The sequence below is a fragment of the Crocodylus porosus genome, unplaced genomic scaffold (genome assembly GCF_001723895.1).
Source record: "Crocodylus porosus isolate Cpor-Errol unplaced genomic scaffold, CroPor_comp1, whole genome shotgun sequence".
Lineage (NCBI taxonomy): Eukaryota > Metazoa > Chordata > Crocodylia > Crocodylidae > Crocodylus > Crocodylus porosus.
The window spans coordinates 65,284,940-65,312,098 of NW_017728948.1; the positions used below are offsets into that span (position 1 = coordinate 65,284,940).

At 39.1% G+C, this 27,159-nt stretch overlaps 1 protein-coding gene across 1 annotated transcript in view; it reads left to right on the top strand.

The window, feature by feature from the left end:
• Positions 1-25,843, top strand: part of PPP3CA (protein phosphatase 3 catalytic subunit alpha) — a gene marked incomplete at its 5' end in the record, with an annotated part of 217,284 nt that extends 191,441 nt beyond the window's left edge. The window contains 4 exons of the mRNA XM_019552626.1: positions 15,297-15,381; positions 18,045-18,142; positions 20,891-20,920; positions 24,152-25,843. Of these exons, the coding sequence (XP_019408171.1) occupies positions 15,297-15,381; positions 18,045-18,142; positions 20,891-20,920; positions 24,152-24,348 (410 nt within the window). The remainder of the gene's footprint in view (positions 1-15,296; positions 15,382-18,044; positions 18,143-20,890; positions 20,921-24,151) is intronic.
• Between the last annotated feature and the right edge of the window lie 1,316 nt (positions 25,844-27,159).

A 27,159-nucleotide genomic window follows, 5' to 3' on the forward strand; every position in this document is an offset into this window, starting at 1 on the left:
GTTACAGACTAGTCAGAGGGGACCAGCAGGCACTGGGGGAGTCCCTGTTCCCCCCAAGCACTACCAGGAGTGACTAGAAATAATGGTCACAAGCTGGCAGAGGGTAGATTCAGACTAGAGATCAGGAGGCACTACTTCACTGTCAGGGCAGCTAGGATCTGGAACCAACTTCCAAACAAAGTGGTGCTGGCTCCTACCCTGGGGGTCTTTAAGACAAGGCTAAACTGTCACCTTGCCAGGGTTGTTTGACCCAGTACTCTTTCCTACCATGGCAGGGGCTCAGACTTGATGATCTGCTCAGGTCCCTCCCAACCCTACTAACTATGAAACCCCTTAAAGGAAAGAGAGGTAAACAGCCCTGAATTAGCTTCCACTTACCTTGGGATGGTAGCAGATATGCAAAATGTTACAGTGGCAGAGTTGATACATAAATCCCCTCCTGCCCCTTATCTCAGTGTAATTTGTACATCTGTCCTTATCTTATGAGGACTCTGACAGAAATATGCCTGAAGGCTGCACATATTGTGCATTACAAGAACAATTTTTCATTAAGAATTGGTGATTATTTCTTAATTTGCTCTTCTAATTTGTTCACACTATAATATTTGCTTGGATTTGCTTCTAAATCTCAGGATCTAAATCACATTTGCAGAATGTGAATGATAAACTACTTGTTGTTTGAATTTGGTAGCAATAACAATACCCCTCAATCTGCTCATTCTGGGAACTGCATGCACTCCTATACAATAATAATTTTGATAGAAGCAACATAAGCACGTCTTCCATGAGGATCATGCCCTCATAAGAGATTATCAGCTTTGTTTTCACCCTCCTTTTTTGGGATTAATCTGTAGTGAACTTTTAAGACTTTATGGATTTCTTTTCCTTTTTAATAAATGCATCTCTGATTCAGATTGGAGGTGTTAGCTCTCAAAACTTGGGAAAGAAAAAGGCCCCAGCAGAATCTGTATTTAAAAAAAAAAAAACCAGGGGAGGACTTTTAGTTTATGTGGGTTTCCCAGAAGTAGCACTTCCAACCTATGTGGCCTGATAAGAATGCAAAATCAGTTGCTGCATTATAGAATATAATAAGAGACTACTGCATGCCATGAGTGGCAGGCTCAAGACTCTGGTCTTCTAGCTGCAGTTTAATATACTGAACAACCTACTAACATGGCTTTCAGCTGAACAACTCTTTTTTTTTCTTCTTCTAGCTCTCAAATGTGTTCTTCTCCTTTTGGATGTTCCCCACCTAATTTTTTTCTTTTCTATTTTTCAGACTATACTTAAACATTGCTTTTCCATTGATGTTGTCAGATGTTTTTTATTTCTTTTTCTTTCCTTTTTTTTCTTCATTCTCCAAACTTCACTGATCTGTTTCTTTTCCCCCTTGGACTTTCATAAGAAGAACCTATTTATGCACAGAAGAAAGGTATTAAATAAGTTAGAAGGGCTTAAGTTTAATTAATTTGCTTCTGTATAATTTACCTAGTGATAATTACAATTACTAACTATTGGGATTTCCTGTACCGTCAAGAAGGATTTTATTCTGGAGTTTCTTTATTCAGCTTTACAGTCCATTTGCATTTGTTTAGTCCTGTGTACACAGAATTTGTCAGACTGTACCACCTGTACTGCTTGCCCTGCTTCTAAATCTCAAGATCTAAATCACTTTTGCAGAATGTGAAGTACATATAAGGTACATATGCAGATTGCTAAATGCAGTAAATCGGGCCATATAACTACTTGATTTTAATATAAACATTTTTTTTTTTTTTTCAAATAAATCCCCCTGAATTTAAGACTCTGTGGACAAACTTTAACTTGCAGTCCCTTCTGAGTTCCTTGTCTGCAAATGCTAATAAATTATATTTTCTTGGCAGGCACATCAAAAGAAAAAGCAAGTTAGAAGGAGATATACTAGGGAAGATTCAAAAAGGGTAAAAATCCCCTCTCCGCAGATGGCCAGTTCAATGCACCACTTACCTTACCTTAAGCATGAGTTTAGGTCCAGCTAAAGTAATCAGCAGGTTCTGGAATGGCCTTCTGCACCAGGGTAAATTTTGAACTCATAATGTCAGTATTCACACTAGGAACCTGTGAACCTTTCTGTTGCATAATTAGGTATAAGTCATAAGATATCATTACTGTATGTCCAATCAAAGCTAACAAAGCAATCTCACATTGTGAATATCAGCTATACATGACACATGACCTGATTAGGCTACAAGCATAAAAATGATTTTAAGAAATTATTTAGCAATTTTAACTAGCATAAATATAGAAAAAAAAACTTTTGGAAACATATAGAGGTAGAAAATGTTTTAAAACAAAGTACTCGTGAGCAAATAGACTGCCATTCAGAAAAGATGCATTAGAATCAGAGACTTTTCAGAAATGGATTTTTTTTAATAATATTTTGTGTGCAAATTATTCAAGTGACTTTATTTTATTGCATATTGAGTCTATTGCTTTGTATGGTTAAGTACATTTTATGTTTATTTTATGTTTGTAAATGGAACTACTTCACTCCATTTTACTCCACTAACAGATTTATATTTCCAGCTGTTCTTTTTAGTTTAAGTGTTGTTTTGTAAACTGAACTTTGAAAAGTGATTGAAAAAAAAAGTTGTAAGTGTTAAATGTACCTGTAAGATCAAATAGATAGAACAGTGTGGGTTTGTAGCACAAAAGAAAAGGGATACTGGGAGCTGACAGAAGACTAAAGACAAATAGAGAGTAGGTGGAGGGTGTTACTTTGAGGTGGGGTTGGGGAGGAGAGAATAAAAACTATGTCTTCCTGTCTTGAGAATTCAGTTCCAGTTTTAAAAGACTTAGATTTATGTTGTAGTTCAACTAAGAATTGGCCCTGCATTTCCCGAAGAACAGAAAGCAAGGGCTGCTATGATTTTTTTTTTAATTCTTTTTTGTGAAGCTGTTTCTAATATTAGGTGGGTGCAGTTTTGTGATTATCTTTCCATCTACACCTTTTCTCTTGTTTATAACTATTCTAAACATTTTTCTTTTATTTTGCTTTTAAAAATACTGACATGAGTTCAGGACTGGTCAGATGGGTGCTTTTTATAATTAAAAATAATTAGAAACAATAGGTGACATTTTAATAAATGCCTCAATACAGTGTGAGGCAAACTTCACATTTTTTCCTAAGCACAGAAAATAAAAGTGACAAGGAAATGCAAAGCATGTGAACAAATATATGCTCTTGTCACAACTTCTAATGTTCCCTGAATATTAATCATGTTGCTTACATGCTTGCTGAATACTGGTGTGCAGCACTAAATTCTTTCAGCAGCTGTGTTATCAGATCACCCTGGCTTGCATTTAACTTGAGAAATTTGCAGCATTATTAAATGAGGAAGGTATCTGAGGTGTGTAACTTAGTGACTGCATTGCCATCAGCTGAAATGTGTAGACTTTCACAAACTGTGTGAATTATCTACCTTCAGGTTGTTCAGAGTGCCCAGCAAATCTTCTTTATAGTTTTATCAAAATTCTCCAGTCCTCCACAGGATTCTTAAACTACACAGAGAAATCTCATTCTGGGTTTGTTCAGCTGAAGCCACTGTATGTACTCAAGTCAGATGCACTTGTTAGAGACATGGTAGGTGTAAATTGTGATGCTTTTCTCTTTATTGCACCCCATAATCTTACCTCTCTACAGGTACTTCTCTATATTACTTTCTCATACTTTACCCATGTGTATTCTTGTTTCCCTGGACACCAGGCTACTATTGGTTTTTTCAGCTTTTCAGGTATTTTGACTTTCATGACTAAAGCATTCAAAGGCATTTTCTTAATTTAATGTGAATTGAAGAAATGGAATTTTCATTTAATTTTCTTCTTGAATTGTAGAGCTTCAAAGAACAGCCTTTGATTTTATGTAGTATTTCTCTCTCTGTACTCTGACCTTGGACTGCTGAGATTTTGGTTTATGTGAAAGCTGTGCAACTCTCAGCATGTCCACATTTTCTTTCATTCAGCACCCTTTGGGAGTGCATTGCTATGATGATGTGGGTTATTATGCTTTTGATTGTTATTTAAAGAGCTGTTACTTTTCAAATGTAGCATTTCATTGTAGAGCTAATATTTTCTGATGAAAAGAGTATTACAGAGGAATTATTGTTTGCCTGATCCAAATGTTTTATTCTTGGAAGTATATGCAGTATCTGTACTTGGTGGGGATATAGCTATTTCAAGTTTAAAACTTTCATGATTCACTGCCAAAAAAAAAACTTGTACAGAGTTCACATTGACCACAATGCATTGTACCATTCCAGGCTGTTGAATTTGGCCTTACTTTTACTTTTGACATACTGCCACACACAACCTTAACTTGGCCTGTAGATAATGCTCAGCAAGGTTATGTGAAGGTAAGATATCAAAAACAATGCCAGATCTGGAACTATATTTCCTGGTCTTCAGAGGCTTAAACTCCTCTCTACTCCAGCTGAGCCCAACTGGTCTGCGAGTGCTGCTGAGTGTGGAGGCAGAGGTGCCAGGCTGGGATGGGCCGCTGGGTCCAGGCCCTTTCGAGTGGGCTGCAGCTCAGGCTGGGGCTGCAGGGATGGCATGGCTCCCTGTGCCCAAGCTGATGGGGCTGTCACAGAGCCTCAGTTGGCTGGGAAAGGCCCAGTGGGGCTGGCCCATGGGGGCGGGCAGAGCAGCCTGAAAGTGGCTGGCACTGGAGACTGAGCTCCCTGAGCTCAATTGAAGCAGTAGGACTGAAGAAAGTCTCCCCCACTCCTGCCACAAGCAGTGCTGCGTGGTGCGGCAGGAGCAGGGGCTGCAGCTGGATGTGTCAGGAGAAAAACAGCCCTGCTGGGCCCAGCAGTTTCTGCCCCACAGCTTCAGATCCCAGATGCCTTCTGTCCAGACACTTTCTAGCTTACAAGGTGTCCCAGAGCTGGAGCTCCACGTGCTAGGCAGAAGCCACAGAGATGAAGCTTCCTGTCACTCCCCCAACCCAGAGAGGCATGGCCGTGGCAGTAGCAGCTGGAGGCAAGGGAGACAGAGAACAGCCCCAATCCCTGGCTAACACACAGCTGGTTGTCTGCCTGCAGCCCTGGGTGCTGCACAGGACAGGGGGTGTGGTGGTAGCTGCTGGGCACAGGGCCCACTGAGCTGGCCTGGGAAGTCTGGTCCCCAGCCAGGCCCTGCCTGTGCTGCCAGGCTGGGCTGTTACACAGCCACTATGGGCTGGGGAGGGCCCTGCCTTCACAGGCTAGCCCTCCAGGGACCTTCCCAGCCAGCTGGGGCTCCTTGACAGATCCACCCAGCTTGGGTGTAGGAAGTCGTGCATCCCCCACAGCCCCAGCCCAAGCTGCAGCCTGCTGGGAAGGATCCAATCCCGGTGGCCCAGTCTGGGCTGGCCCCTCTGCCTCTTTGCTCAGCAGCACCTCAGGCTGGCTGGCCGCAGCCCCAGCCACATCCCTAGGCAGATAGCAGGACCATTCTGACCACCTTTGACTGGGCCCCCCAACACCCAAGCAAGGGCAGGGGGGCAAGCTGGGCAGACACCACCTGGGGTCCCCCCTCCCCCCCCCCCAAGACAGGGGAGTTTAATCCCCACCCCCTGCCCCACTTTGCCTGAGGCACTTCCCATCTTGGGCCTCAGGCTGCTTTAAACCCCTCCACAATCATATTTAGCAGCTGCGAGGGCCTGGCCACATCCCCTAAGTCAGCTTCCCTCCAGCCTTGTGGCTGCTGCAAAGGGAAGGGAGGGCTGCTCTAGTGCCCCTGGTATCTAGCATGTGCGTGCATTTCCAGAATTAAATGTGAACTTCTGTTCACTTGCAAATCAGTTCAATCTTTGCAGGTTGGACTAACCTACAAAGATTTGATTAAATCAGGCTCCAGCTTTCTGAATGTCTGTCTCTAGCCCCTAAGCCAAGTACATTTTAGAGCAAATAGAATGTTAAAACCCTTGTCTCCAAAAAGTACTGATATCTGAGCTACTCCTTCACCAGATCATGCCAAATATAAATTATGCAGTAAACCCTAACTCCACAATGGTAAGAGTTACATTTACATGCATTTTACTGCACCTTGAAAATTAGAAGCAGCTCATTTTCTGGAACTGTCTTAGGACCCTATGGGACCTCTCAGCCTCAAAATTTCACCACCAATTCTAACCCAGTCTTAATGAAGTATGGTCATTTTCAAATTTTCTGAGTGTATATGTGGCTCTCACGAGCACTTTGAAATACTGTCTTTTAAAGAACAAGCTGTACTCTGTGGGGCAAAGTTTCCAGAGGAACCCCTTTGCAGACTGAAGCATGACACAGGAGAGAATATTAATGTACAGAAGCAAACAGGCTTGAAATTTGCCAGGGGCAGGTTTCAAATGTACATTTCTTGGGTATTGTTCAGGGTCAGTGACTACAGCGTATTATCTTCAGCTTTCTAGTAACTTTGATCTCAGGGCAGCTGTATGCACTTCTATTCATATTCTGTAGATCTGAGGAAGACAAATCACCCTCTATAATACACCACCTCATTTTATGCCAGTTTGTAGAGCTAACTTGAATCCCCTAATGACTCTAATAGCATTGCTTCCTCAAAGGAACAGCAGGAGCTGGGCATTAGTTGAAATGAAATCAGTTTGATATGGATCAGTAGAGTAGTTTGAACCACAGGTGTGCGCAAGAAGTTATAATAAAACAAAATTTTACAGTAACATTTTATTAAGAGCATTGTATCTCAGGAATCTTTTCTTCAGAATATCTCAAGTGACTGCTAGCCCTATCCTGGCACTAAACTGTAGTGGTGCTGAGCAAATTCATGGAATCCATAAGATGGAAAATTCATAGAACCAGCCCAGCCTCCTTCCTTCTTAGCTCATGCTGTGTCTGAATGATGTGGCTCCTTGCCACAGCAGTATACTTCAGAAGGGTAACCAACTTGTCTGCTCCTCACAACCTGTTACTTCAAAATAGAGATTTACCAAGTCAGTTTTATTTCCAAAGGAATTTTGGGGCTTGGACCCACAAGAGGTTTACACCAATGTAACCACAGGGCAGACAAAGTCATGCATTGCTTTAATTTACTAGAATCTGGCATAGAATTATCCCACAGAGAGCAATGGCAAGCGGACTCTCTCTGACTGGCTTCAAGGTTGAGAGGCAGTGAAAGCTACTGTAGTGTCTTCAAGAGGACTGGACGGTTGGGAGTAGGGACATTCTGAGCCTGTTGTGACTAAAGGAAAATGCAGGCCATCTTCCAAACTTTTCTCCAGCCCCTCCAGAAATGGGGGGTGCTCAGGATCTCCTTCCCTATACTTGCCGGCAAAGTCAAGTGTTGCCAACTGGAACCTGGAGAATTCTCTTTTTTGTGTTGGAAGTTGCGGGCATGTTAAGCTTAAGCAGAAAACACCTGATGGAATCTGCTATAGTATCCGTTGTTTGTTTGTACTTCTCCAAAAGCACAGTAGGCGCCTCTCAGATTAGTTAGACAAGAGTCTTGCTCCAAATAGATTCCTGTAATTAGGCTTAATGTAATGAAAAGGACGAGAACAAATTAAAGGGAGACAGTTTGTAGTTGGACATGGCAATAATATGGAGTCCCTAATGCTTTTATTCATTACATGTCTTAATTATAATTTAGTGAGATTTTTATTCTGAGACAGTCTTCTTCCCACTCTGCTTTTTACATGTATGCTCCATGTCTTGCTCTCATTTCCACCTTTGCATCTCTTTCTCTCTAATCATGCATGATGTGCTTTTCAATATGTTTTACCTCCCCTGGATTTTTCTCTTAACTATGACACCTTTCATCTTATTTTTCACCTGTCTGATTTATGACCTATTCTTCCTCTACTGCTTCACAGTTCTACAGTTTGATAGCCCTTTGTGCCTTCTGTCTGTCTCTCTTTTTGCCTCTCTGTAATTAGCTTGACAACAGCTATGTATTTGGACTGAGGTGCCACTTGGAGATTACAGTTAAGATCAGGGTTTCTTTGCACTACAGTCTATAACAACATATGCTGAAAGAGCGCCTTCCTCATTCAAAGCAAGAAAGCAAATACATTCATGCTTACCTTAAGTTGCATGCGTTTAAATTTAAACAACAATGTTTTTATGTTGTCAGATGGGGAAGCTGTTCTTTAACTGGGGCCTAATTAGACAAACAGAAAGAAAGCATTGTTATAACCACTCTACAAATAGGCTACAATGGTCTCCATTTTTAAAAAATATTTAGGTACCTTGAAATGGAGTTTGGTGCTCAAGAGTGATATTCAAAGGACTCTCCATGCCTAACAGCCATGAATTTTAATAAGAGTTTGGGACCCTATTTTTAATGGTATTTAGGTTTTACATTGCCTAGGTTCGCAAAACGTAAGTCAGTTAGAAGCCTATTTCCAAAATTAGTTTAGCAACTTCGGTAGAAGTCTCTTAGGCTTTCCAGTGCTGAGTGGAGTAAAGTTTAAAGGACTGTCCTACCTCATTATGCACCTATATGTCCTGATAGATTACAGCTACAATTTAGAAAGATAATTTAGAACATTAAAATTGTAGAAATGTTTAATGTAGAACATTAAACTTGTAGAAATGGTAGTGGCCTCAAGTGACCATCCTGCTCTGCAGGATAACTGTCTGGACCTTCTAACCTATTTTTAAAACCATTCCATAAGGGAGATTCCACACCTGTGTTCCATTGCTTGACAACAAGAGTTGACTTGCTTGACTATAATAGTTAGAAAGGTTTTATTCCCCCGCCCCTCCATCTAACCTAAATTATCTCCTTCAAATTAAAACAGGGAGTACTTAGGCCCTGGCCCATGAGCCAGATCCAGTTGATGGAGCCATGCCATCCAGCCCATGGGGCTCCCCTGTGGGGCTCAGGAAATTTGTCAGCAGGGGAGCAATGGCAGTTAACACTGCTACCCCTCCTCTGCTGCCATATCTCCAAGCCCCATGCAACAGGATTGGGCCTGGGCCGGGCCAGGACATTGCCACACAGCTGAATCAGGCCCCAGTCATGCCTGCCCTACACATCAGATCAGGCCCTGGTCACACCTGCTCCTCCTGCTGTGTTCGGCCAACCAGCCAGTTCTGGTCCTCAGACAGGCTTGTCACTGCCCATTTAGCCCACAGGGTAAAAAACTTGGGCACCATTGAATTCAACTGACATCATCTTATCTTTCATGGACATGGGGAACAGGTGATAAATTTAACAATCCTTTATAATACTGGATGGTTGTTATCATATCTCTTTGCTTTCTCTTGTCTAAACTAACCAACCCCTGCTCTTTCAACCTTTCCACCAGGTCCTGTCTTCTGGACTTCTCATAATTTTTGTTGTCTCTCCAACTTGTGTTTTTGTTAAACTCAAAACAAGAGGCCTCACCAGTGCTGACTAGAAAGGAATAATTATCATCAAGTGTCTTCCATACCATATTCCTGTAAATGTATCCCCAGAATGAGATTTGGTTTTGTTTTGTTTTTTGCAATGACATCATATTGTTGACCCATTCAGTTTGTGGCTCATAATCCTTTTATTCAATAGTCCTAGGTACCCAGTTAGTTTCCATTTTGTATGCGTGTGTGCATTTGATTTTTTTTTTCCTGCTGAAGTGGAGCATTTTATCATTTACAATTTTATTGTGCTTCCAATTTATCAAGGCAGACAAGGTTCACTTTTGAATTCTAATCTTGCTTTCCAAAGTTCTCACATTGTGGCATCATCCAAAAATTATATAAGGACATGTAAAGCATCTAGGTCATTAATGAAAATAATCAATCTAACTGGATACAGGAAGAAGCCCTTTTGAACCTCACTTGAAATGCCCTCGTAGTTTGATGGAATACCATTTAACTCCCCCGAGTGTACATTTTCAACCAGTTTGTGTACTCACCGTTCTTCTTCAGCAATCCCTAGCAGTCAAGGATGATTGTATACATAATTGTCCTATCTATGGGTCCAAATATTGCTGATGAGGCTGATCCAGGATCAACAGACTCTGTTGCAACTCAGGCACCTGTTTCTGCGTGGGGTGGGTGGCTCCGAATTCTTGATTTGGCTCATGACACACCTTTTCCTCTGCTCCGACTTTTCCATTCCTATGGTCATCATAAGATTTGAAAATACGAGATCCTTGCATTAGACTCTTCCTCCATTTGGAGCAATCCTGGGTGATAGTCTCCCATGAGTTGATGTTAATGTTACATTTTGTCAGGTTGGCTTGAGGTCATCCTTGAAGCACTTTCTCTGCCCTTCTCTTGAGGATACTTATTTTGGATGGCATTTCTGTTTCCTTGCCAGAATTGTAGACAATATCTGCTCATGATTAGCCTTTTTTGAAGCAAAGACAACAGTGAATATTTAATCCTTCCCTGTGTCATTTGTTATACATTTTCCCCCTGTTTAATTACTGGACATATATTTTCTTGGTCTTTCTCTTGCTTCTAATGTAATTGCATACATTTTTATTGTTGCCTTTTTTGTCCCTTGCACAACATACCCACTTTGCATTTTAAGATTTTGATGGTGGTTTTACAGGCTTATATAATTCCTTATTCTTTTCTTGCTTATTTTTTTTTCCTCTTTTTTTTACCCGTCCTTCATCATGTATCCTTATTTCTATTTTTGTTTAATTCCTGTTTAATTTTCAGGCCACTAAAGAGATGATATAGCCCTGTCTCTTATCTTCCTTTCAAGTTGGGATTGTTTGCCTTTGTGGTTTTTAATATAGCCTCTTTCAGTAGCTGCCAGCTTTTCTACTCTCCTTTTTCTCCTTGGATTTTCTTGCAAGGAGGCCTTACCTACCAATTTGCTGAGGTTGTTGAGGACTGCTTTTCTGAAGTCCATTGTCCATGTTCTATTTTTCCTAATCCTTTATTGTAGCATTCCAAACTTACATCATTTCATAAACAAACAAGGTTCTTTGGGTAAATCTGATATCTTTTATTAGACCAACTAAAATAGTTGGAAAATTTCTTCTTTGCAAGCTTTTGGGTACAAACACTTTTCTTCAGGCTGAGGAAACATCTGCAGTTGTTCTGTGCTCTTCCTGTACAGGGTAGACTAGAATAGAAGTCAGAAGCCAGCATGCAAGAATGGCAGTCACTTAAAATGCAAGTTAAGCCAATCAGTGGGTAAGAAACAGATGGTTTGTAGGGAAGGGAAACATAGACCTGGTGATGATATGTAGGTGATAAATAGAGAGGCCGTCTGGGGTATCAGATGCTATGTGCCATAATTCCAATGTCTATATTTAGTCCATGATTTTTTGTATTCAGTTGACTGATGAAGTGAAGTTCATAGGCTTGTCTGTGAAAGGTGTTTTGTAAATTCCTTTTGAGAATGTGAGATGTATTACATGAGGAATATTGATGGTTCTGTTATGAGGTGTAGTTATTAGGGGGGTGGTGAAGAATTGTTCAACTATTTTAGTTGGTCTAATCAAAAATATCAGATTTACCCAAAGGACCTTGTTTGCCTATGAAATGATACAAGTTTGGAATTCTACAGAAAAGGATTAAGAAAAATAGATGCATATCTCTACCACCTCGACAATAACTACACCCCACAACATAACCATCAACATTCCTGAGTTTTACATCTGCATCTCCAGAAATGTAATATATCTCATCCAGTGCACTAAATGCCCTATTGAAAAATATGTAAGAGAAACCAAACAACAACTACGTACCAAGATAAATGCACACTGAAAATCTATCAAAAACAAGAATGCCCAATTACCTGTGGGGACACATTTCTCACAAGACAACCACTCTGTCCGATCTCTCAGTTCTAACCCTCAAAGGCAATTTGCAAAACACCTTTTGCAGACAAGCCTATGAACATCACTTCATCAACCTACTGGATACAAAGCATCATGGACTAAATATAGACATTGGATTTATGGCACATTATAACCTGCCTGATATCTGATACCTCAGATAGCCTCTCTTCTGTTTACTAGCTATATCACATCACCAAGATTACATTCCCCTCCCCCCAACCTGTTTCTCACTCATTGACCGCCTTAATTTGCATTTTCACTGATTGGCAGTCTTGCATACTGGTCTCTGGAATCTATTCTAGTCAACCCATTCATGAAGAGCACAGAACAATTGCAGATGCTTCCTCAGCCTGAAGAAGGGTGTTTGTACCTGAAAGCTTGCAAAGAAGAATTTTTCCAACTATTTTAGTTGTTCTAATAAAAGATACTGGATTTACCCAAAGAGCCTTGTCTGCCTATGCCCTTAGAGCAACACAGTTATAAGCAGTACCCCTGAAACATGGAAGATTTCATCACTTTCAGCCAGATTGCCTTCCACCTTCAGATTCTCAGTAAATTCTTTCCTGTTAATCATAATCAAATTTAAGATGACCACCCTTCTAATAACTTTCTTGACCTTGTGAAATGAAAAGTTTCTACAACACATTCCAATAACTTGTTGTTGGTCTGTGTTCTGCTATATTGCTATCGGGTCCTATTCTTTACATGTTTCTATTAGATGCTCCACAAACGTCTCTTATGATGGCATTGCCTTAATTCTTTCCCCTTTTTATCTTCACTCAGAGACAAGTCTGCCTTTCACTTCCATCTTCCTGATATTAAGAATAGTACCTTTCCCCTTTTTCCTTTCTATACCCAGTCCTACAGTTTATCTCTCCAAGTCTTTGTAATGCCAATCAACTTGCAGTTTGTGCATTAAGACTTCAAGTTTTTTCCTGTTTGTTCCCCATAGTCTTGCCATTTTGTATAGATGTAGTTCAACAGTAGTCCTATTATTTTCCTTTTTGTTTCTTAAAAGTCTATCTCTGTTTCCCATTTCACCCCCAGCCCTTGCACCAGGTCACTACTTTTATTTTACTGACTCGTTTTCAAGAGCCACTCCCACAAACCTAATTTAAGCCCTAATTTTGAACATCAGGTGCTCCAAGGTGAGGGAGGGGCACTTCAATTAGAACAGCTCCTGGAAAGCTGCTCTAATTAAAACACCACAACATCACATGTATTCAGTGCTGCTTGTTTCCATATGTCCATGGGGGTGCTTTAATTAAAGTTCATTTGACAGTTTTTAGTTAAAGCACCCTTGACACCATTTTGAAATGCAGGACACTGAATATACATGATGGTGAGGCATGCTGGAGCATTCTAATTAGAATAATCCAACAAACTCAATTAATTGAGTCTGCTGCAACAAGTTCTAATTAGAATGTGTTGGAGCACAAACATAGGCACCTTCGGTGTCCTAGAACAGGGGTTCCCAAAGATTTTATGCCATGGCCTGACAAACCACAGTCCAGCAGTCACAGCTGACCACAGCCAGAATTTCTGGCCAGCAGACAGGTAAGAATATCCCTACCCGCCCAGGTTGGGGGGTGGACCAAACCCTGCGCTGCTGCAGGCCCTGCAAAAGGAGCCACAGCCTCTCTGCCTGGCTCAAGGGGGGCATGGTTTGCTGATCCGTGGCCACTTCCTGTCCAGCAGCCGACTATGCTGTGGGCTGGCACCAGGCCACAGCCCAGGGATTAAGAATTCCCCCTGTCCTAGAATGTTTAGGGTTTTTTTTTCCCCCTCTTCTTTATCAGATAGGCGCCTGGCACTTAAGATGTGATTAACCAGTTAATCATGTCACAAGTAGTAACATGTAACATGGTACATGTTAATACAGTTAATGGTGTGATAAAGCAAGGAACAAGCCACAACTTTATTACACAAAATATGTGTAATACCTTTGTGGCTGGTTACCATCAGGCTTTAAATTGCACATATGACCAGGCTAATCATGGCTCCCAGCCTTGGGAGGGCATGGGAACCTTTGACTTGCCTGCACTTCTCAGATGAGCCCTGATCAGCTGATTCTTGTTCCCAGTGTTGGGGGTGCATTGAAGTCCAAGGCTGCACAGTGTCACAGAGACTGGGAGCTCCAATCTGCTGCCCCTCCCAGCTGTGGAGGCACATTGGAGTCAAGGACTCTCTCTGCCACTGAAGCTGGGAATCCCAGTCATCTGGTTTGTCCTCCATGCTTCTGGGGCACAGCTGGAGTCAAGGGCTCTACTGCTCTCTGGAGGCTGGGAGTGCAGATCAGTTGGCCTTCCTCACAGCCTCTGGTGTGCAAAGGAACCCTTGAGACTGTTTCATCTCCAAGGCTGGGAGTAGCAGTTGATTAGGATTCCCAGCTTTGGGCGTTCATCAGAGCCCTCAACTTTGATATGCCGCTGAGGGTGGGAGTGGGGATCATCTGACTGGCTTCCTAAATGCTGGTTTAAGGGATCCCAGGTTTCTCCTGCACTGGCAATATGGCATGATGGAGATCTGATCCCCAGTGCCACAATCAGACCTCCTGCCATGCATGTCTAGCATGCCAGGAAGTGCAATTGTTGGGATTATGCATCAGAGACCATAGACTCTAATGGGCCTCTTCCCAACAGCCCTTCTTCATGGAACACTATCCAGTTATTGAGGAAGCCATATCCCTCCTGCTCTTCCCATGGTATCATATAGCCATGCATTCGTTTTGAGGATTTATATGTCATAACTCAGCCTCTTCCCTCAACTGTGAGAATTCAAAAAACACCCGGGCCCTGATTCCTCTTTGTTCCCAGAACTATATAGTCACTGTTTTGGGGCTGTACCTGTTAGCGTCTCTAATATCCATAATTTCTGAATCAAAGCTAGGGTGACTTGCTTATAGTTCTTCAAAAGTAGATGGAAGACCCTTTTTTTTTTTTCCTGTTGGGGAATGATACCACTGATTGAAATACATGCTAAAATCCATTAAATAGCATGGTTTGCAGTGCCAGCTATGTCTAATGAAATGGAACCAAAATTAGGTAGCATTTTGTATCTTCACTTAAAATGGCAAGATTAAGAAATAAATTCTATCTGCACCATTACTGTAAAATGTTTCTAGTTAAAAACTTTAAAATATTTCAGGTTATGGACAGTGTTCTTAACTGGATACCTTTTGTAGCATGTTGAATAACTAGTTTTTAAGAACCTTGTCTTTATGATCACATGACAAACTGTTGAAGCACAATATTAACATAAATTGATGAAACCAAGTTGCTTTAGTATACATCAGGGAAATAATCACACCTTGAAAGGATACTATAATGTGATGTTCAAGTACGATGGAATAGTCTTCAACTGTAAGTTGCTAAAATCAACGAAAGTGGCTGTTTAGTTTGTCAAATCACATGCAGATAGTTGCTCTCAGTATACTATTACATGAGCCTTCTAACATGTTTGTAATCAGAAAACAAAGTAATGATATTGTGTTTATAAGTCACTATAACTTCTATTTTGTGTTTTTACATAGGAGCAACTGCTGCAGCACGAAAGGAAGTCATAAGGAATAAGATCAGAGCAATAGGAAAAATGGCCAGAGTTTTCTCTGTGCTAAGGTAGGACTACCTGTTTTGGTAATGAACCAGTTTTTTCATGGTCATTTAGAGCACTCTCTTATTTAAACTATAAACATTTTCTGATGTTTTAATATGCCACTTAAACACAATATATTGGAACCTTTTAAAAATGGTTTTATCTGACAAACATTGCTGCTATACAGCTTCTCTGTGAGAACTCAATTGCCATTGTTTTGAAATGTTATGACTTTCCAAAGCATAACTGTTAAGCATTTTTAAAGTGTTTTAAAACGGAAATTCCTAACATCTTTTGTTTTTAAGTACCTTTCTCTCCATGTGTAGACTTCACAGTTAGCCACTCTGCCACAAGACTTAAATGCAGAAAGAGTATGTTAAGTATAACATGTCTCATTAAAAAGAAAACCTGCTGTCACAGTTTGTCACCCTTTACTGTTGCTGCAACTTTGAATATGATTAAAGATGAAAGCATTGGGTTCATTTAACTAAAACTCCAGGAAATGAGCACAAACAGTAGCAACTTGTTACCCTTCATCTGCACTCCTCCACTAACACACGAGCAAGAGTAACTAATTACTACCTATTGTTTAGAACTTTCCATCTGATGTTTCTAAGTAGAATAGAAAACACATTGTACTGTGCTATTCTTAAGTCTGAATATAGAAAATATACTTCTTCTCAGCAAAAGGATTTTTTTTTTGTATTCCATACCATAACGTCCAAAACTAGATTCTTTATCAGCCAGATTGTGTTGCTGAGTATCTCTTTAAACATGTGGCAGATGCAAAAAAAAAGTCTAAACTAAAACCAGTATAGGAAATTAATTTTGGATGCTCAGCTCATTTATTTCATATTTAATATTATACCAATGCAATAATTCTCAACCAGACTGCTGCAGCATCCTGAGGTGCAATGATATTCTTTTAAGGTTGTTATGGGGAGCAATATTAGTGCTGTTAGGTGTGCATACTCCTACACATTATTCACAAGATAAACATGGAGATTTCAAATAGAAATTTGTAGTGTCAGAACCATTATGACTTGCTGTGGTCTTTTGGAGTTTTTTTGCAATAGGGGAATTTCTTTTTTTCCATTGTCAAAAAATCAAGTGAAATTAGTTTTTTAAATGAGGTGTGCTGCTAAATTTACTACATTTAGAAAAGTTTATGAAGGTTTCCTTTGCATCTAACCATGAGAACCATTTTGTACAGTACTAGTGATTTATATTGCATGGCAAACATTTTCAGAAGCAGCTTGTGGCCTTCAGCAGGGAATGAGGGATATGGCTCACTTTTGTGTGCCCAATATGAAATGCCATAAAGAAATCTGATTTTTCACTGTTTCATCACTTTCAGAAAATTGCACTGTTCTCAGGGTATTTCAAGTAAGACAAGATTTGTAGCTCCCTGATTGCAAAGATGGCAAAAGAGTGAAAAGGAGAATAGAAACAGGAAGATTCATTATTGCTGCCCTCTGTAGTAGAGACAGATGCATTTCAGCATCTTTGCATGGCCTAAGCACACTTAGAATTGTATAGGAGGAGAGAAGATTTTGGGTTCTGAATCTACAAGTCATTGAGGATGAGGAAGTCAATGGAAAGCGAGGGCACTCAGCACCTGTTCAGGAACTGTTCAGATCTTTACAAAACTGGACCTTTGGTATATCCATCACCTCTGCAATGCTCCATACCATCAACTGCTACTTTGCATGGGCCAGACTGAGAGATGAGGCAGTTGAAGAACTTTAGGGATGACAACTTCTTGTGTTCTCTGTCTGGTGTGATGCAGAGCAGCAGAGTGGGGGTGCCCTCAGAGCAGCCTCACTGCCTCATTTCTGGGTTTGGCATCAATAGAGTAGGAGCAGGTAAATGGAGTATGTTTTTCAGCAGAGCATCAGGAAAGCTGTGATGACATACCCTTAACATCCCTGTAGAGCAAGCACAATGTTGACACACTTAAAATCTTGTTAGGTAAATCAACATGTACCAAATCATATTTATAGTCATAGCAATTAACAACATCACATGGGCCTATATGACTATAAGTATGTCCTGTATGTAGGTCTATATATTTATATGATTGTATGTAGATCCCATATAGTGTAATAGTGAAGTTGGTTCTGGGCAAAAGAGGTCCCAGGCAAGACACAAGGGGTATTTATACATGTGCTTCAGGAATGAGAGGGGCACTCTGAGAGCTGATCTAATTAAAGCACCCAGAGCATAACATATATCAGTGTCCCTGCACTGAAAAATTGTGGCAGAGGTGCTTTAACTATAGCTCATTGAACAAGCTTCAGTTAAAGCGCCTCCATCACCATTATTCAGTGCAGGGACCCTGATATACAATGCTGGAGTCTCTTGGAGCACAGTAATTGCCATGCTCCAGCATATTTGATTAATTACAGCATGTTGGAGCAGCCTTGCTACATATGTAAAGGTGCCCATGGACCACTCAAGTCCTCAAACAGGACTTAAATCAAACTCTAGCAGAGCTTTGTGCAAGTTACCTACACAGGAATAAATTTCACTGTTTTTGACTGGAGGGTTTGAAGATAGCCATATGCATTAAATGACTGTCTGAGAATGTAACATGGTAAAAGCATTTTTCTTGGTCCAAGCCACTACTGTTCCAAACCTAGCAAAAAAACAATGTTTTTTTCCCTGCCCCCTCTCTCCTTTACAGAGAAGAGAGTGAGAGTGTGCTGACACTGAAAGGTTTGACTCCAACGGGAATGCTGCCCAGTGGTGTGCTCTCTGGAGGAAAGCAAACTCTGCAAAGCGGTAAGCACGTTTGTCTCTGTGAGCCATTATATGCGTAAGACATTTGAGTAACTGCAGAATCCAAGGAAAATAATCTCAGTCTTCTCAGAAAAAAAATGTTAAATGTTAGAATAAGACATTTGACGGTATGTGAACATTTGTGGGGAGTTCATATAAGATGGCTTTTTGAGGCTTATACCCCACTGATTTTCAAAGAGGGGAAAAAAACACAAAAATAAACCAGACAAAAGTGATAGCCAAAATGTACATATGGAGTATATCCATATGCTTTCTACGCAATTCATAATTTCTTCTTGCCTGTTTAAAGTACTTTTGATGCACAGAATTGGAGATTCAGCTTTGATAATGACACTTAAACCATATTTTTATCTGATTTCTTCTCTCTCATTGAAAATCACTCAAAAAATAGTTTTAGAATTAGAATTTATCTCCTGGCTGTGAATGATGATACATGAGGTATATAAAATAGAGCAGTTGCACAATCCACTTTAATCTGAAGCGAGGGAGCAATCTATTAACATCATGCTTGCTAGGTATGAAAAAGTGTATTTTTTTTAATGATTTTTATCTCAGTTTTGTACTGAGACATGTTTTGTCACAGGAATGCACTAAACCTGTAGTAGCAGTACACTTGATGCCTTATTCCATCTGGAATTAGCAACTGCAAAAGAATGTTTAATTTACTGATGTATGCTCTCTTTTTTCCTGTATTTACTATTGTACAATATATGCCATGCACCCAAGAATGTTTTACTTTTTTTATATTGTAGTTCTGCTGTCTGCATTTGTCAAAAATGGAAATGTACTTTATATATTTTACGCAGTCTCAGCCTAACTTTCCTGTTTCCCTCCTGGAGTATTCTTTTGCTGTATTTTTCCCTTTACTGTCTCTTTTCTCTTATCTAGAAGATTCAGGTACTTTGTGGTAATTTTTTTTGGTGCCTTGTGTGTTACACAGATAGTAACGTTCTGCTTTGAAAATGCTGCAATATGATTTACCAGAATGTCTCTCTCAGTGTTACAGTGGGATTGTGTCTTTATCCAGGCTCTTCTCAGTATCTTTCTGTTAGATTTGTCAGACAATTTGGACCAAGGAAAATGCTGATGTTACCCTGACAAAATATTAGGAAACAAACTAACTTTTAGTATATTACCAAAAAGTTGTTAAAATGGCTAAAATGAAAATCCCCTCATACTGCAGTATTCTGGCTTAGTAAAACATTACTATACACAAACTATTACATTAATTAACACGTAGTACACCATCCACCAAATATTCTGAAATCTACATAGTTTCTGTTCAGCACATTTTCATAATACTTTGTTTTAACGAAAATATGACCAATATGTTCTGTGGAAATACACATTTTAGTCATCGTCATTTATGCCTAATGTGTCAGTGCTGGTTTGGATCCAGTTATTCATCTTAATTTCTTCTCACAGTGACTATGTTTCTTTTTTTATTTTGTTTCTGTTTTGTTTCCATTTTTTTAGCTATGTCATCTTACTTTGTCGTGTGAGGGGTGTAGACTCACCTTGGTGCATGTGGATTACCTCTGGTAACTTTTACATGCAGCAAGATGACAATATGCATCTTAGCATTGATCTCAATCCATATTTAATATCAAAGCTACAAAAGCTTGTTTGGGGGGAAAAAACCCTTCTGATTTGGGGGAGAAAGGATTGCATTTTGATCTGTTTTCTGAATAAGCAGATTTTTTTTTATAAATGTCTTGGCTGCTCCATTGGTAAGTTAGATTGCATTTTCTGACCGCTTCAGCTTCTAAATCTGGCTGTAAGAACAAATGCAAACCGAAATTGAAGGATACGATTCGAATTGCAAACTACCAGGAAATTTAAAAATTGGTTATTTTTAATAGTGACTTAAAAAAAACCCCACAAAACAATTATGGCCTGCAGTGTACACATAGCACTGCAACAGCTTTCTAATGATTACATTTTTCTCTCTTACCCAGCTGTTGTGTTTTCACTACCTGCAGCTTTTAATCTCACTATTACCTCTACTTTGATTAAATATCAACTGATTTAACAGACTAAAATTACTTTGATCAGAGACATGGTATTATAATGAGGGAAGTGTGCAGATAAAGGTACATTGAAACCCAAGCTGGTTTGTGAGTAGAAGAAAATTTACTTGCATTAACCCCCTGTTCAGTTGGGGCTGGGGGGTGGATTCCAGGAGAGAGAGCAAATTACAAGCTGTAAATTTTATACTTTCCTCTTAAGTGGCATTCCAGTCCTGTGTAGTACTAGTAGCATCTAGTGCTCTCTAAATGAAGATCTGAAATAGTATGAATTTCTTCTTCAGGCTTTATGCCACTTTTCCCCTTTCCCTTTCTGGATACGCACAAATCAGGCTGCCACAGTCCTAAATGCCACAGTCATTTTACAGTACACTTCGCAGGTGAGATGCACAATATGGAAAATATTTTTCTTTTGTCAATTTTTTTGAGCTGAAAGAAAAAAAATGTTTCTTTCTTTTTTTAAAAAAAGTTTAATTTGCAAATCCTTCAGCTTCCAAAAAATATTTCTGTAGCTCAATCAAGCCTGCAAATTATACTTATTCTGTTCTTTGTGTAGCATTTCTGTGTTGTCTTTTGTGCCAAAATCCAGCACTTACAGTAACATTAGTGTATTAGCTCCTTTGCTATTCACTGACTTGTTCTTAGAGTTAAAATCCTCTGCTCATTTTTCTCATTCGTTTTGCTACCCCTTTCTTCTCTTCAGCTACTGTTGAGGCTATTGAGGCTGATGAAGGTAAATTAGCCAGTCCCCTTTCTGTTGTTCCTACAACAGATAAGGGCTCTGCTGGGTGTATTCATTTTGCTGTAGCTTGTACAGAGTGTGTGGGTGTTGGGCTAACAATTGTGGCTCGGTATTAACCAAAGTGTACTTGCTTTAAAGGGGAAAGTGCTTTTTGTTGTTGTTTTTTTTTCTTTTTTTAAAGTTATGATGCTGTTCTAATTTGTGTACATTAAACTCAAGTACTAAGTAATGTCATGAGCCGATGAGGAGACTTGTATTTCAGCTAAAAGGGGACACGACACGGCAGCTGTTAATAAATTGCTCTTTGACACATAGTGCATGAGCAGTATTTGAAAGGCTGAATCATTTCTCTGGCCTCAAATCGTTTTCGGCTATCTTTGATAAAGGAGACCAACATGCAGCTTTACAAACATGGTGGTGGGGGTTTATTCCTGGGTTTGGGGAGGGTTTGGAGGTGGGTTTTGACTGGGGTGGGGGGAGCACTATAAAAAACAGCTTTTGAGTGAATCTTTTTGGTACAGTTCAATATGTTTATGTCTCTTTAAAAAGTAAAATACCATGAGACATTTGTCTGCCAAGATGTCAGTTTCTTCTAACAGTGTCAGTTAAAATACTGGGTATTTACATTAGTGCAACCGTTAACACCAGCACCATCATAGCTACAGATTTAAAATGACTGGCTGCCTGAGAAGGTTTCTGAATGTTTACTCTTGCAAACTTTGTTGCTTTCTTAATGATCTTTTAAATTTAAATCCACATGTGATATCTTTAACAATAAAGTTAAGATCGATTTACAACTGAAATAAGTATGTGCGGTTTGCAATCGGCAATGCAAAGTTTTGGAAGAAGAATTTCAAAGTTCCCCTTTAAAACAAAATTCTTCAGTTGTATTTTGTTCTTGCCCCCTTAAAAAATGTGTCTTTATTTTAAAAAAAAAATTAAAATCTCATGATCATGGTTCCTTGATGCGGTAAAAGTGCCTTTTGAGCACCTGAATTTGTTTTTGATCTTTATAAAGCAGCAAACAAAATTATACAACAAATAAGTAAGAGAAAATACAACTGCTTTCTAAATAGCAGCGATTGAGCTGCTATTTATGTTGGAATTATCTATTCCTATTGGCAAACTCTAATCTGCAGTGTGCATTCTCGTTGACAGTTTGGCTGTTTTCTGTGATTTCTGTGACTATGTGTCGTGTTTAGTATCCTCTCAATGTAAACTGCTAATACTCGTTGTCTGACCAGCAACTACAGCAGAGCACATTCTTCAGCACTAAGGTTTATAACATGTCTGCTTGAAATAAAATTGATAGAAAGTGAGCCCCATTCCAGGAATATTCATTCTTCAAGTTAATTCTTGATTTGCCATTATCACTAGTTAGCCACTCCAAACATAGCTATTTATTTACTGGTTGAAATACAGCAATCCAATGCTGGATGAAAGGTTACATCTTTCTATAATTTAAGTAAAAAATATCATCACCAAGGCTGCATCAATCAAGTGCTCACAACCACTCATGGGAGAAACATCTCTCAGGATCAAGTCCCAGAATAGGACCAAGTTAAACAAAGCTATCCATTAAACACTCGCTCTCAGGGTTTGGCATGGGTGCTCACTAAGCATTTATATTTTTGTGAGAGATTAAAGAAAAATTCCAAATATTTGATGTAGGCCTTTATTTTCACTACCAGCCCCCCATCCCCTTTGATTGACTAATCACCATGGTTTTTTTCCTCACTAAAACGATACATGTTAAAAAATCATGCACCTCAAATTTTACCTGAAGTATGAAATGCTCATAAAATTGCTAACAAAATTAATCATAAGGAACAAAGGGAGTCTACACACTTGCACAGGAATGGTTGGCAAAATTTCAGCATGAAAATGCTTTCCCTGCTCCTTGCAAAATTCAGGGAGTGGTATATTGGTACCAGGCCTGTTCAGGGGGGTTTCAGAAGCAGTAAGAGAACCGTGTGTCACTGTAGTGATGGGCCAGCTTGTGAAATGGAAAAGAATACTTCTGTATAGCAAGATGTGAGTCTGCTGTGTCCCAATTTGGTGGAAAATCCCTAGATGAGGGGGGAAAATCTGGAAAGCAATCTCTCTAATTTCCTAATCTCTCTATCCCAAAGGAAGTTTTCAGGTTCCTGGTACTAACACACCATCTCTGCTGTGTGGCATGTTATGAGAAAGGCATTACCAAAATGCAACCAACGTTCTGGAGATTCATTAGATTAATTTGGTTTTGATTAGAAGAGAGAAAAACACACAAGAGGCCACTGTAAATTATATTAAAAGCTGTCAACAGCTCTTTGCCTATAGTGCCTTTTTCTCTTCTGTTTAAATAGAGATATCTTCAAAAAGAAGTCCTATAATGAAACAGTTATATTGGATTCTACAGAGACTTTTGCTTAGTCTGCGGATACCTGCTGAGATCAATGTGGAATTGTTAGTGTCATTGCTGAAGGACAGATTCATTGACTTTTTAAATTTAGTTACTGGGTCCTATGTTGATATATTTTCAAAGTTAAGAGGGGCAAAAGCACCAAAAGAATGATATTCTTAGTCCATGTCACATTGAATTACTGCAGTTTAACCAAATTACTTTCTAGAGCCCAAGGGATGTCAGGGAAGGTTACTGTTCTTGAGCAACACGTGAGCAGTTCAGCTGAGATAAAAAGTCTGCAAAGCCTTCTGAAAAGAATGCTAGAGCTGCCCCTGTTCAATAGCTGTAATGTGTGTTCTGCAAACTGATCACACAGCATTGTTCACTGTTTCTCATTGGCCCAATCTTTAAATCATTCTGTTCTTACTGAGAAAAAGTCCTTGGAAGTCTGTGGGAGTTTTGCCCTAGTAAGGAAATTAAGGCTGAGGACAGTGTTTGTAAGGCTTCAATTTATTATTTTTTTTAAATATAGGTAGACAGTGCTTTTGGGCATTGTTCCTGATTCCAGTTATAGCCTTATAATATTTTAAGCTGAACCCAGGTGGACAACAAAATATTAGAAGTTAATCTTGACGAAAATACTTTTGGATTGCAAGAGAGACATTAGTTGTTAACTCATTAGCTCTCCAAATATGGTACAAAGTCTATTGTGTTGTCAGATTTTGTCATTTTGTTCTTCACAATGAAGGAATTTCTAACTCATTGACTGTTGATATAGTGGTGAAATGTCAACAGGTTTACTTTGCTAATTTTCTTTTTAATAATCCTTTATTTAGCTATCAAAGGATTTTCACCGCAGCATAAGATCACTAGCTTCGAAGAAGCGAAAGGCTTAGATCGAATTAATGAGAGGATGCCTCCTCGCAGAGATGCCATGCCATCTGATGCCAACCTTAACTCCATCAACAAGGCAATCTCCACAGAGACTAATGGCACTGACAGCAATGGCAGTAATAGCAGCAATATTCAGTGACCATTTCCTGTTTTGTTGAGCTGCAGGGCATGATGGGATTACTGCACATCAGCAGTTGGATGTTCTTGCCTCTGATAATAGCTTACTTGCTCTGGGGGCCAGGTGTTGGATTCAGTTTACAATATCATCTATGAAGAGATAGTAAACTTTATTTTGGTGGGTGGGGTGGGGGTGGGGGCGAAACACCTCCTTTGGATATGCCTTTAAAATGCTTGTAGAAAAATGAAAGCTAATGCTGGTATATATTGCAAAGTTAGGGGAATGAACATGTTTTCCTACTGCATTGGGAACTTCTAGATATGTTACTGAAAGGCCTTTTATTATGTTACTGGACATGAAAACTTTGTTTAATTTCTTACTAACTATTGTACGTTTACAGTTGCAGCACTAAACATGGATGACATCAAAACATTTTTAACAAAATGATGTACAAACTAAATAAGGACTATTTATTGATAATGTTTTGCTACTCTTGTCAGACAATGGCTATAAAATAAATTAGGCAGTCTTTAAAATATATATATAAAAAAAAGAATGTTGCAAATTTGTTAAAAATGCCAAAAAAAAAAAAAGAGGACAGTTTAATTTTGTACAGATTATGCTTACCTCAGGTTTCTTTAGTGTGCTTCAATGCCCTTCTTTAACTATAACACTGACCTTACTAATTTGGCAGCAAATATCTTTTTCTTTAAGTTTAAAATAACTGGAATAATGATAACATCTATCTTTTTTTGCTGTTTATATTTAGGGTTTTTTTGGGTAAATCAAGTCTTGGTTGTGGCTTGCTGAATTTAAATATTTATGAGTGGTGCATTTTTAAGTATAGTGAACAAGACACCATATTAAGTGCAGTGAAAAGCATCTATATTCTGTAAAAATCTGCCTATGCATGTTTTTTAAGAAAAAATGGCTGTATAGGCCTGTATGGGACTGTAATGCGCTTAGTGGTCTGACTTATACTGGAAATGTATGTATACTGGCGTACTTTATATTCTCTAAAAAATGCTTAATGCCTTTGAAATTTTGTAATCGAAAAAAGCTTTGAAAAATCTAAAGGGGAGAGTATTCTTAACAAAAGTTTTTAACATAAGCTTGTCAGTGCACATATAGATGGTTAGCATGTTTAGCAAACCTTGTGAAATTTAAATAAGTTTGTAGTTACATGTGAAATTCTAAATGCATGATAACTGTTAATGTCATAATGGTTTAGTCATTTTGTTATGTTCTGTCATGTGCCACAAAATGTGTAATTTTTTCACTTTTTTCCCTTTGTATATCAGTTACGGGTTACAACTGGTTCATTCTAAAAAAAGAAAAAGAAACAAAACAGTCCATTGATATTTTTTAACAATTGTATAAGTGCCCAAGTAATTCACTACAGCCTACAGCCTTGCCTTTGTAATTTGACTTCGAAATGTTGGCAATCAAAGCATGCACTTGTAACAATGAAAAAAGCATTTTATATTACTACTCAATAAAATGTGCATGAACTTAAGGGGCTCTTTCCTGTCTTGCCGAGTGTTCAACTGTGCAAGCACATATGCGCCCACACATATGCTCATGGCTGCCTTATACCTGCAGGAGGGAAGAACCCCATTTAAAAGAAAAAGGCACAGGTATGTTTTATGAGAAGGTTGGTCTTGTACTAAAGAAATGTATTTTGTCATCAAGTGGTTTTAGGTTGTTTGACTTTTAAATTGTGCTGAAAAGCTAAAGACTGCCCTTCTTTCTTGTTTCCTCCTGCCCCCATGTTCTAAACAGAGCTGCTTTTTTTCTTCTGAAGTGGATATTTTTATGTTGCATCTGCCTTGACAAATAATATGAAAACCCTTATCTTGTGCACTCTTACTCCTCTTCCTAGTATCCTATATTAATGGTATGCTTTTCTTTTTCAAACTAACATTATTGCAGGCTTATCATGCAGCAGTGTACATTGTAGTTGAGCACTGTATCCAAGCTGGATGTTCTGATTATACTCTGTTGCCACAGGTCCTCAAAGTCTATTGTTGTTAAACCAAGGCAAAAGATTTGCTTTTTTTCCTATCTTTTTTTTAAAGATTCTTTCTGCATAGAAAATTATGTCTACAGAAAGTATGTGCAATTAATTGTCAAATACAAAAGGAAGGTACTCTTCTGATTGCAAAGAAAATATCCAGTGCAAATCCTGAGTCCCTTGTTCCATTCCTGCGCCCCCTCTTTCCACAATGTCTTTTGTTCCATCTTGTAAATCATGAAGATATGATTGCAAAATGTGAAGAACATCCCACTTACATCTGTAAGTAGCGTATTGAATGGGCAGTCTTTAGAGATGTTGTTCCTTGTTAGTTCAGTTCTGCACTAGGAGGTGAATGGTGCGAATTCTAATGGCACTTCAAAACATTTTAAGATGTTGAGATTTGAAGCATACTTTGTATTTAAACAAATGAAACATTAAAGCTTCTCACTTTTCTTCATTTTCCATTTGGGTGTCCTTCATCCTCCCTCTACTGCACAGGCTGTTGTACTCTGTTCAAGTAGCAAATGCCACTGGTAGCATCAGTCACTGGTATTGTATTAGTCCTTCCTAAAAGTGCTGGCTGTTAACCATTGATTCAGTATTGGTTTTATGTTAATGGTATTTGTCTCCTTGTACAATGGGCCTGTTGATTTGACAGAATAGAAGTTGTAACAAAACTGCAGCCACTTGATGATGTCCAGGACTTGGTGACAAAGTAAAAAGAAACGCAATAAACTAAAGTTGCTTTTCATGGATCACAGTAGATATAACAAGTACAGCAAAGAAGAGGTGGGTACAAGGTAATTATTACTCAT